This window comes from Nerophis ophidion, linkage group LG11 (assembly GCF_033978795.1).
Source record: "Nerophis ophidion isolate RoL-2023_Sa linkage group LG11, RoL_Noph_v1.0, whole genome shotgun sequence".
Lineage (NCBI taxonomy): Eukaryota > Metazoa > Chordata > Actinopteri > Syngnathiformes > Syngnathidae > Nerophis > Nerophis ophidion.
In genome coordinates this window covers 46,152,040-46,164,429 of record NC_084621.1, presented here as the reverse complement: position 1 = coordinate 46,164,429, position 12,390 = coordinate 46,152,040, and the positions used below count along the sequence as shown (strand labels likewise).

At 43.0% G+C, this 12,390-nt stretch overlaps 1 protein-coding gene across 1 annotated transcript; it reads left to right on the top strand.

Moving 5' to 3' along the window:
• The first annotated feature begins 8,098 nt into the window (after nt 1-8,098).
• Nucleotides 8,099-12,390, top strand: LOC133561436 (CCN family member 3-like). The gene is made up of 5 exons (XM_061914732.1): nt 8,099-8,258; nt 8,449-8,677; nt 8,760-9,014; nt 10,839-11,062; nt 11,138-12,390. Exons 1-5 carry the CDS (start codon nt 8,208-8,210, stop codon nt 11,429-11,431), a joined length of 1,053 nt encoding a protein of 350 aa, XP_061770716.1. The 5' UTR covers nt 8,099-8,207; the 3' UTR covers nt 11,432-12,390.

The following is a 12,390-nucleotide window of genomic DNA, read 5'->3' as shown; positions in this document are numbered from 1 at the left end:
TTTCTTTGGAGTAGTCCATGTTTTTATTATTTAGGGAATCCATACAGAAATGTATCATAGAGGGCCATAGGAATATTGGCACCAAAACAAAACCTCACAAAATAAAAGAAAAACATTTAGGATATATATAAGAACAACATTGCTATACTGATGATATTTTAGGAGGAGCACTTTACGTTAGTCTACGTGTTTTGTGAAGTTGTTCAGCTTGAAATGAGCGAATGTAAAAGTGAAGTTATAAGGCGTTTCGCTTGCAGCCATTTGTTTCATGTTGTATTGGAAGAAGAGCAATAGAGAAATATTTGGCAGGCTTGTCACTGACAATTTTGTTATCTTTTAGTGTTTCCTAAGTTTGTGTTTTATTTCCTGTCAGCGCTCTTATTTTGGTTCCTTTTCGCACGTCTCCCTAAGCGCTTGTTTCTCTCACCTGTACCTGATTGGCACTCTGGCACACCTGGTGGCAATTGCCAATCAGGCCACTATTTAAACCTGCATCGCCCTCCAGTCAGTGCTGGAGTATTGTTTGCTGTGAGCTGTTTCTGTTTGCTGTATGCTGATAGCTGTTTGCAGCTTTCTGTCTTCTAGTTCCTTGTTTCCTGCTTGCTGGTTCCTGTTCACTGCTTCCAGTTTGCCTGTTCCTGGTTCCTGTTTTTTTTACCTGCATTTTGGATATTAAATCATGTTTTCCTGCTCCAAGCCTGCCATCTCTGCATCTTGGGGTTTATCATCAACAGTACCTGACAGTAATGAGGCAGCACAGTCTGCAAACACCGACACACAGAGAAGTTCCACATTCTTCACTTTGTGTAGGCAAACTATATTTGAGGACCACAGTCTCTTTCACATACCAGAATGTGGCATTATATATAATGTGTACTGTGGATATGGAATGCGACGAGAGTTTCGAAAAGTCTAAATAAAAGAACGCAAATGTTTGCAACACCCAGAAGAGTTAAAGGCCTACCGAAACCCACAACTACCGACCACGCAGTCTGATAGTTTATATATCAATGATGAAATATTAACATTGCAACACATGCCAATACGGCTTGTTTAGTTTACTAAATTACAATTTTAAATTTCCCGCGGAGTTTCTTGTTAAAAACGTCGCGGAATGATGACACGTATGATGATGCGTGCGCGTGACGTCTCGAGTTGGAGGGGACATACTGTGTTAGCGCAGCACCTCTAGCAGCTAAAAGTTGTCTCTTCTCATTGCGCAATTACACAGTATTTTGGACATCTGTGTTGCTGAATCTTTTGCAATTTGTTAAATTAATAATGGAGAAGTCAAAGTACAAAGATGGAGGTGGGAAGCTTTAGCCTTTAGCCACACAAACACACGGTGTTTCCTTGTTTAAAATTCCCGGAAGTGAAGCTTTACTATGGATCAGAGCGGTCAAGCGAACATGGATCCCGACCTCTTGTCAACCGGCAGGTTTCGGTGAGAAAATTGTGGTAAAAAGTAGCCTCTTACCGGAGATCAGCGGAACTTCTGTCGTGCTGCTGCTGCCGTGACCAATTCCCTTAGAGACTGGCGTCAAGACACCCGTGGACACACCCCTCTGACTATCAGGTACTATATAATCTCACTAAAACACTAGCAACACAATAGAAAGATAAGAGATTTCCCAGAATTATCCTAGTAAATGTGTCTAAAAACATCTGAATCGCTCACAATGCAATCGCCTTTTTTTAATTTTTTACTTTATTTTTCTAGTCCTTCGCTATCAATATCCTCAGCCACAAATATTTCATCCTCGCTCAAATTAATGGGGAAATTGTTGTTTTCTTGGTCCGAATAGCTCTTTTTGTTGGAGGCTCCCATTATAAACAATGTCACGATGTGAGGAGCCCTCACACGGATGACGTCATCATCTGCGACTTCCGGTAAAGGCAAGGCTTTTTTATTAGCGACCAAAAGTTGTGAACTTTATCGTCAATGTTCTCTACTAAATCCTTTCAGCAAAAATATGGCAATATCGCAAAATGATCAAGTATGACATAGAATGGACCTGTTATTCCCGTTTAAGTAAGAAAATCTAATTTCAGTAGGCCTTTTAGCTTTTACCAAAGGCAACAATCATAGAGGAAGCGTTTAGCACATACACAATGTTGACATGTATTGTTATATTTTGATTAAGACGGGGAAACACGCTACGCGTAAACGGCGCGTGCAACGGCAACAAACATGGCAGTAGACGCAAAGTTAAATCATAAAATACAACCTTACCCGAGCAAAGACAATGCATATTCACCTTGACCCTGTCACACACAAAAGATGTTGTAAATCTCCATGCTTTTCCAAGTTTCCATCTGTTTTGTCGTGTAGAATGGCATCTGGAGCACAATTGTTCGATATGGCCGGGAACGCGACTGACGCGTATAATCCTTGATATCAGCCAATAAAGTATTGGGGTCTATTCCACTGAATTGCATTGTATTTTTTGCTCGTATCTGCTTTTTGCAGGAAGATTTAAGTCTCTTTTGTACTCAGATAGTTCACGCGCTGCTTGCTGTGCAACAGCCATCTTGGCTAGGTTGACGACTACTATTTTTTTACTTTTGGGAAGAAGTCATGTAACGGAATACAAGCAATATAAAGGCATTGAGTGAAGTCTAAAGCAAAATGTTACTCAAACTGCAGGTTGGATTTGTTTTTTTATTCTACATATATTAAATAATAATTAGCAAATGCCATCCATCCATCCATCCAATTTCTTCCGCTTATCCGAGGTCGGGTCGCGTGGGCATCAGCCTAAGCAGAGAAGCCCAGAAGCTCCACTCCCTAGCATCTTCGTCCAGCTCTTCCCGGGGAATTCCGAGACGTTTCCAGGCCAGCCGGGAGACATAGTCTTCCCAACGGGTCCTGGGTCTTCCCCGTGGCCTCCTACCGGTCGGACGTGCCCTAAACACCTCCCTAGGGAGGCGTTCGGGTGGAATCCTGACCAGATGCCCGAATCACCTCATCTGGCTCCTCTCGATGTGGAGGAGCAGCGGCTTTACGTTGAGCTCCTCCCGGATGGCAGAGCTCCTCACCCAATCTCTAAGGGAGAGCCCCGCCACCCGGCAGAGGAAACTAGTTTTGGCCTCTTGTACCCGTGATCTTGTCCTTTCGGTCATGACCCAAAGCTCATGACTATAGGTGAGGATGGGAACGTAGATCGACCGGTAAATAGAGAGCTTTGCCTTCCGGCTCAGCTCCTTCTTCACCACAACGGATTGATACAGCGCCCGCATTACTGAAGACGCCGCACCGATCCACCTGTCGATCTCACGATCCACTCTTCCCCCACTTGTGAACAAGACCCGAGGTACTTGAACTCCTCCACTTGGAGCAGGGTCTCCCACCCAACCCGTAGATGGCACTCCTCCCTTTTTTGGGCGACAACAATGGACTCGGACTGGGAGGTGCATGCTGATTCTCCCATGTCCGGGTTTTTGCCTCTGCTACCGCTGAAGCCGCACACCGTTTGGCCTGTCGGTACCTGTCCGCTGCCTCCGGAGTCCTATGAGCCAAAAGAACCCGATAGGACTATTTCTTCAGCTTGACGGCATCCCTCACCGCCGGTGTCCACCAACGGGTACTCGGATTACCGCCACGACAGGCACCAACTACCTTGCGGCCACAGCTCAAATCAGCTGCCTCGACAATAGAGGTGTGGAACATGGTCTACTCGGACTCAATGTCCAGCACCTCCCTCGTGACATGTTCAAAGTTCCTCCGGAGGGGGGAATTGAAACTTTCTCTGACAGGAGACTCTGCCAGACGTTCCTAGCAGACCCTCACAATGCGTTTTGGCCTGCCAGGTCTGTCCGGCATCCTCCCCCACCATCGCAGCCAACTCACCACCACCCGAGTGTCCAAAACATAAGGCCGCAAATCCGATGACACAACTACAAAGTCGATCATGGAACTGCGGCCTAGGGTGTCCTGGTGCCAAGTGCACATATGGACACCCTTATGTTTGAACATGGTGTTTGTTATGGACAATCTGTGAAGAGCACAAAAGTCCAATAACAAAACACCACTCGGGTTCAGATCCGGTTGGCCATTCTTCCCAGTCACGCCTCTCCAGGTTTCACTGTCGTTGCCAACATGAGCGTTGAAGACCCCCAGTATGACAAGGGAATCACCCGGGGGAGCACTTTCCAGTACTCCCTCGAGTGTACCCAAAAAGGGTGGGTACTCTGAACTGCTGTTTGGCGCGTAAGCACAAACTACAGTCAGGACCCGTCCCCCCACCCGAAGGCAGAGGGATGCTACCCTCTCGTCCACTGGGTTGAACTCCAATGTGCAGGCTTTGAGCCGGGGGTCAACAAGATTTACCACCCCAGCCTGTCGCCTATCACTGCTGCAACGCCAGAGTGGAAGAGAGTCCATCCCCTCTCGAGAGAAGTGGTTCCAGAGCCCTTGCTGTGCATCAAAGTGAGTCCGACTATATCCAGCCGGAACTTCTCCACTTCGCGCACTAGCTCAGGCTCCTTCCCCCCCCAGTGAGGTGACGTTCCACGTCCCAAGAGCTAGCTTCTGTAACCGAGGATCGGACCGCCAAGTGGCCTGCCTTCGGCTGCCGCCCAGCTCACATCGCACCCGAAATCTATGGCCCCTGCTATGGGCGGTGAGCCCATTGGAGGGGGGACCCACGTTGCCTTTTTCGGGCTGTGGCCGGCCAGGCCCCATGGGAACAGGACCGGCCACCAGGCGCTCGCCATCGTGCTCCACCTCCGGGCCTGGCTAAAAAGGGGGGCCCCGGTGACCCGCGTCCGGGCAAGGGAAATCTGGGTCCATGATTTGTCTTCTTCATAAAGGTCTTTGAGCAAATGATGTAGTGTTATTTATAGTGAATGAGTGGATTTCTCAGTAAGTCAAACATGTGAACATTATTATGCTTCAGTGACATAGCACAACACACCTCTGAGCAGATGCGTTGACCTCCCACTGATCCAAGCTGCCGACCATCTAAATTTTCCTAACTTTGGGTCTATTTATGGAAGCAGTAAAATATCCTAATGGGTATTACAGGCATTTCCATGTGTGCCCTCCCAAGAAGGGTTCTAGGAAAGAAGAGGTCAAAGAGTCACCACCTTTTGATAGATGGAGTGAAGGGAATCCCCGCGTAATGACATGAACATCCTGCACTGGGAAAGGGAATCCCCCATTTCGGTTGCTTTTTTTTTGCTTTTGTGGGAATGACGCACACATACTTTTTTATGTTCTGTATGATCAATTTCTTAATGTATGCCACCTATCTATAAACTTAGCCAGTAAACTAACTTATTTACTTTTTACTTTTTTTAAATTGATCTCAACTCTGTACACAGCTGCTGGAATTTGAATTTTCCTGAAGGAACTCTCCTGAAGGAATCAATAAAGTACTCTCTCTCTCTCTTATCAATAACTGTTTTGTTATGAAAAAGGTATAAACACGGAGTAAACAAGTTTTTCTTCTTCTTCCTTTCAGACATGTTTGATGCATGTTGAACCTTAAACGCAATATGTAACTGATTACTATTCTAACTTTTTAAGCATCTTCCGAATAAAGTACTACTACACAAATTATTAATCCTGCTATTTGTTAACTAGCTGTTACGGTTGGTATTGGGTGTCGTTTGTCTGGACACAAGGGTGTAACGACGGTAGGGAAAGTTCCAGAAAATACCCTTTTTATTGGGGAAAATCAAACGGAAATAGTGCCGCAAACAAGGAAAATTATAAGAAACATCATGGTTGCCAATCGGGAACAGGTGAGGGAGCCATTGCTCAGACCGGAGGAGTGGTGGCAAATGTAGGCAAACAGGAAGTGATACGAAAAATAAGAGCACTGAGCACTGGAATTTCACTAATTCCATGCTAATAACTCACTCCTGTTACTTTCAGTCCTGACTTTGGGACTCTGTATAAGAATTAAATAAAGTTGCCTGAGATGAACCAATACAGTAATACAGTATACATTTTGTATTATTCAATATGTGTATCAAAAATAATAAAAAAACAAACTGAAATTTAAGTTGATTTTCAACGTTAAAACAAGCAACTGTCACATACACACACATCTATATACGGTTTCTATTCAGCGAGTGTATTATGTGTGCTGAATATATACACAACAAAGATGACTAATTCATTCATAAATATTTATTTATACTTTAACTGTGCTGCTCAATCAGCTTTTACAAAAATAAAGTGACTAATAAAATGTTGTCCATTTAAAAGAAAGCAATGGTAAAGTGCTAAAAAAAACAATTAACCTTGTGTATGTATTTAAAAACAAAACAAAACAAAAAATTGTTAAAATAGCAGCAATGAAAACAAACAAACGAAAAAAAACACAAAATCTAACTTTCTCAAAAAGAAAAGCATTTTGTGATGATAAAAACCTGCACACTGGTATATTGACTATTGATCAACTCTTGGCAGTTTTAGCACTCTAATAGACTCAATGTGTAAAATTCTATTTTCAAACAACTCTTAAAATGTTGGCTATTTATTAGATGGTTAAGTGTAATCTTCGCATTAGTACCTGTGTCTCTCTCTCTCTCTCTCTCGCTCTGTCTCTCTCTCTCTCGCTCTCTCTCTCTCTCTCTCTCTCTCTCTCTCTCCCTCTCTCTTTCTCTCTCGCTCTTTCTCTCTGTTCTGGTATTTCTACCCTTCTTGATACATCAACAAGGAAAATTACCTTCCATATGAAGACCGCTGAACAAGTTAGGACCAAAATCATGGTCCCAATAGGGAAACCATTACAACTAATAGAAAGCCAAATACTAAAGTCCCTGAACATTGCTCCAAAGTCAGGATTTTTGGTTGATTTAATGTGCATACAAAAGTAAACATTGACAGGTGCATAGGCAGCAATATATGATAAAACAAGACGGCAGCTAAAGAAGGACTTCCCTATTCATCCCCGAAAAAAACCCACCGGATGAATAGCTGATTTTACAACTTCCGGTACTGACGCAAGACAACCCGCGTCCCATATGTCACCGAAGGGTGAACAAATACACTACGGTACTAAGACTATAGTGGCCATTAACAGTTAGCTTCTACAGCTGCGTTACCCAAAGTGCGGCACAGGTGCCATCTGTGGTCCGTGATTCATTTGTCATCGGCCTTAAGCACATTACAAAAAAAAACAAAAAATAGAAATCTCACTTAAAGCCATGGTGGTGGAATCTATCAAAATTTAGGTGGTCCAAAAAAGGAGGGATTTTTCAAATTGACTGTGTGTTGGTTTTAAAAGTGCGCCACCTCTGGTCAACATATGTAATAATAAGTGTGTGTAACAAATTGAAATGCGCTCCCTTTGGCCAAAATGTATTAAAAAAAAAAAAACGATATATATATATATGTCCATCCATTTTTCTACCGCTTATTCCCTTTTGGGATCGCAGGGGGCGCTGGCGCCTATCTCAGCTACATAAATATATAGGTGGCGACTTGTCCAGGGTGCAACCCGGGTCCTTGCCCGAATGCAGCTGAGATAGGCTACAGCAACCCCCCGCAACCCCAAAAGGGACAAGTGGTAGAAAATGGATGGATAAAGACAGCATAAAGCAATTCAAGTTGAAAGACAAGTTTGTGTTTGTCACACGATCGTTTTTTGTTTCAGTAATTTTTTGGGAAAAAAGTTTTTCTTTAATTCAACACTACAAAATTATGCAACTAAGTACTTTGATTTGTGATGTTATCGTATTGGATTAGTATTGTTTTTTTTATCGGGAGTGAACAAGTTGTTGCCGGACAACCGAAGTAATCAGTGTCTATATGCTATTTCTCCTCTACTGTATCTTGATCTTTGCTTTTCTGTAGCATTTCATGACTCCAGCACTTAGTACTGTATTTTTTACACAGTGTTTAATTTAATGTAGTAAGGTAAAAAAATAAAAAAAACTGCATTTTCATCCTTGTTTGGATTTGGGAAAATAAATATTCCGGTGTGACATCTTTCCTGGCAACTTGTGACCATAAAAAGGTGTCATCCTCAAACACATCAGGCGCTCCCGCTGACATTCCTCCCCATTGGTTGTCATGGCGGCAGCGGGGTTGCTCCCATATATAAGGTCGCGCTCTCCTCATCTCCAGACGCAACGACAAAGAGATCACAACCTTCTGCTACAACTAGAGAGAGAAGAGGGAAACGTCAACCCCAAAACTAAAGACTCAAGGGAGCTTCAACGCTGAATATATTTTCTTTGTTATTTAGAAGATGGCTATTTTGTGTGATCGAGCTCTTTTAATCCTCTGCTTTGCTGCACAGGTAAGATTTGAACTACAGTATTTTAATTCATCATATAGTCTTTGATTGTGTTAGTCTTCAAGTGTCACCAAACCTACTCAGAGCTTCATAAGATTACTCAACTTAATGAAATGATGCTAAACACAAAAGTTATTTTCAAATAATGAAAACTGATGAATTCCACCCGTTTATGTGGGTATGTTCCACACAGATGTTTACGTTAATCTGGTCCCAAACTTGTCCTCGGAGATGCCAGTGCCCAGAGGAGCCCCCAAAATGTCTCCCTGGTGTGCCCCTCATTCTCGACGACTGCGCCTGCTGCCTCGTGTGCGCCCGCCAGAAAGGTCAAGTGTGTTCCGAAACGAACCCCTGCGACACACGTAAAGGTCTGCAGTGCGACTACGCCTCTGAGGACCACAAGAAGCCTGGTGTATGTGTGGGTGAGTCTTTTTGCAGTGACACACTTGACAAGTACAAGATAAAGGAAAAGAGTCTAATTCCATCATGGTTTCTCTGGTCTAGCTCATGAAGGACAGGTCTGTCTTCTGGACGGGGTGGTCTACAAGAACGGCGAGATGTTCTTCCCGAGCTGCAAGCACCAGTGCTTATGCCGTGACGGGCAGATCGCATGTATACCGCGCTGTAATGTGGACGTCATGCTGCCTGGGCCTGACTGCCCTGTGCCAAGGAGAGTGCAAGTCCCTGGCGAGTGCTGCGAGAAGTGGGTGTGTGAACCCCCGGCGGAAGCCAGCGCACTGGGGGGCTTTGCTATGGCAGGTGAGAATCAGAATCCGAATACCTTTATTGTCATTGTATGGAAACAACGAAATTGAACAGTAACCCAGGTACAATAAAAAAAAATACACTAATTTTAGAAGAGAGCAACTATATTGGCAGACATTTTTTACTCGAATCGTAATGTATTGTATAGCATGCATTAAAATTATTACAGACACTAGAAATGCACAGTTCTATACTGTGGCACCCACCATAAAACAATCAGACCTGATCATTAATATCATAGTTGTACTGTATAAAGGTCGTGTTAGAGGTCATCAGGTTGTGTGCAGCCTAATGTGGTGTCGTATTTTCACACCAGATGTCCACAAACAGTACAGACAATTTCCCGGCTTGGGAAAACACACACTATCAATGGTTTCACAGTAGTGTGAGACACACACAGTTGAAAGGTTATTTACTTGGCTCTGACCTGTCATGGAAGGGGCAGCAATGAAAGAGGACAGAGCAAAGAGAGTTGGGAAGCATTTACAGGATGGATTATACTGTAGTCTCAGTCTCTTCTGACTCTAGTTTAAGGATTTATTTACAGTCGTGGTCAAAAGTTTGACATTACACTGACCACAGAACTTTCCTCCAGAAGGTCTTATCTTTTTCCATGTGATGTTAGATGAAACAAAAATTTAGCTGTTTGGCCATAATACTGAGCAATATGTTTGGAGGAGAAAAGGTGAGGCTTTAATCCCGGGAACACCAGACCTACCGTTAAGCATGGTGGTGGTAGTTTTATGCTCTGGGCCTGTTTTGCAATGGAACTGGTGTTTTACACAGAGTAAATGGGACAATGAAAAAGGAGGATTACCTCCAAATTATTCAGGACAACCTAAAATCATCAGCCCGGTGGTTGGGTCCTGGGCGTGTTGGGTGTTCCAACAGGACAATGACCCCAAACACACGTCAAAAGTGGTAAAGGAATGACTGAATAGGACTAAAATGAAAGTTTTAGAATGGCCTTCCCAAAGTCCTGACTTAAATGTGTTGACAATGCTGAAGAAACAAGTTCATTTCAGAAAACAAACACACTTCGCTGAACTGTTCAATTTTGTCGAAAGGAGTGGTCAAAAATTCAACCACAATAAAATAGATTAGAGTTTTATTGTCATTATTGTATTGAGCAGGTTCAAAGAATAACAAAATTGGAGCAGATCCCCTAAGGTGCATACACAATAATTTGGTAATACAAATAGTAAAAAAAAAAAGATAGAAAAGATATGTATCTATATATATGTATATATATCCACACACATGCATATATGTGTTCATACATATGCATGTGTATACATATACACATATAACACTATTGCATATTATAGTCCGAAAAAATAAAAAGACAGGACACATGAGGACATGATGGACACATTGTGCTCACTCAGTGCCTATTTAAAGCTACTATGGCTCTTGGGTAAAAACTTTTTTTTAGTCTATTTGTGCCCGCTTTTAACACCCAATAGCGTCTGCCCGAGGGTAGCAGAAGCTTGTGGATGGCTACCAAAAGCGCCTTATTGTAGGCAAACTTGCCAAGGGACATGTATCCAAATATTAGCAATGCTGTATGTATACTTTTGACCCAGCAGATTAGGTCACATTTTAGTATACCCATAATTAATTCATAAATGAACCAAACTTCATGAATGTTTTTTTGAGCTCCAATCACTATATCACAAAAAAAAAACAGTGTTGTATAAATTATTGGAAACTCAAGACAGCCATGACATTATGTCCTTTACAAGTGTATGTAAACTTTTGACCACAACTGTATATGACAGCCTTATTCTCATTATGTTCTCCTCTGTGCTCCCGCAGCCTTTCGTCAAGAGGACACCGTGAGCTTTGATTCCTGGGACCCCAGCTTGAACTGCATCGAACAGACAACAGAATGGGGGGCTTGCTCTCAAACTTGTGGCACAGGCGTGTCCACTAGGGTCACCAACAAGAACCGGCGCTGCGAGATGGTGAAGCAAAGCCGCTTGTGCATGATCAGACCCTGTGAGGACCAGCAGGACCAGACTGCACTCACACTGCCAAAGGTGAGACTTTGGGCACGTTGTTGCTTCCATTGTAGATTAAATTACACATCGACGTCTTTTCTTTTGCGTCTTTAGAGAGGAAGTAGATGCCAGAGGATGGTGAGGGGCGACACAGCCGTCCATCTCTCTTATAAAAACTGCGTCAGCGTGCAAGCCTACAAGCCTCGCTACTGCGGAAACTGCACAGACGGCCGCTGCTGCACCCCCCACAGAACCAAAACCGCCTTGGTGGAGTTCACGTGTGCCGGCAATAAAACCAGCAAAAGGCCTGTCATGGTGATCCTGACCTGCGCGTGCCACAATAACTGCCCGCGGGAGAACGCCGTGTGGCAGCCTTCAGACCTGGCCTACAGCGGCATGACGTCATAGGTCTGCCACAGCTAATGACTGTCAATGGAAACATTCCCTTTGGTTGGACAGCAGGACCGACTAGTTAACATGAGTTGCATCAACTTGAAACAACCCCTAATCTTTTCATTTTTAGCACGTACAAAAGTTTGGAGGTGACGGCATGTGGAAGTTCCTGTGCACACATTAGAGTTATATCTACTATTCTTTTTAGAATGAAAGCACTTAAACCTTAGGAAATAAAGAGGCTCTTCTTTTGGGGATCACTTATAGAATACGATGTGCTTATTGTTAACTCACAGAGGGTTCCTTAACCTTGTGCCTATAAAGTACATTATTAAAAGTGCTGATATATCATTGACTTGTGACAAAAAGCTTTGTTGGACGACCATGATGGTAAAAATATAGCTGCAGGTGTGCTTTACACACTAGCTGCAATAGTTTACATCACTGGAGGGGTTCAAATGAAAGCTTGCAGGAGACAGTTTCCATGTAGGAAATGCATTTTTAAAATACCCCGACTGCGCTCAAAACAAATTGGCCCTAAAAAAAAAAGGCTCAACCTATGATCAGAGGTCATTGTTGGGACTTTGTGTCACTTCTCACACCTGCCTGCAATCATCTCCCTTCTTGCTTCTTGCCATTAATGCAACAGTCAAGTCCTTTAGTGTAAATGACAAAAGTTTTTTTGTAAATACTTGCTGTACAGTTGTATTTGTATTTGTACTTTAAAAAGTGGAAATTCACTGTGATGTTTTGTGGTGTCCTTTTTCACTTTTGCAAAAATGTTCTTTAAGAAAACAAACATATTTTTGTATCTTCATCTTAGTCACAACATGCAAGAATAGTTTATGATTGAGTCTTTATCCTGAATGTGTAGTTATATACAATATTTGGATGACGAATGTTTTGATGATCTGGTCTTTGTACACCATGCACCACCAAGTATCTGAAATAAAACAAGATGTGATCAATGTCTA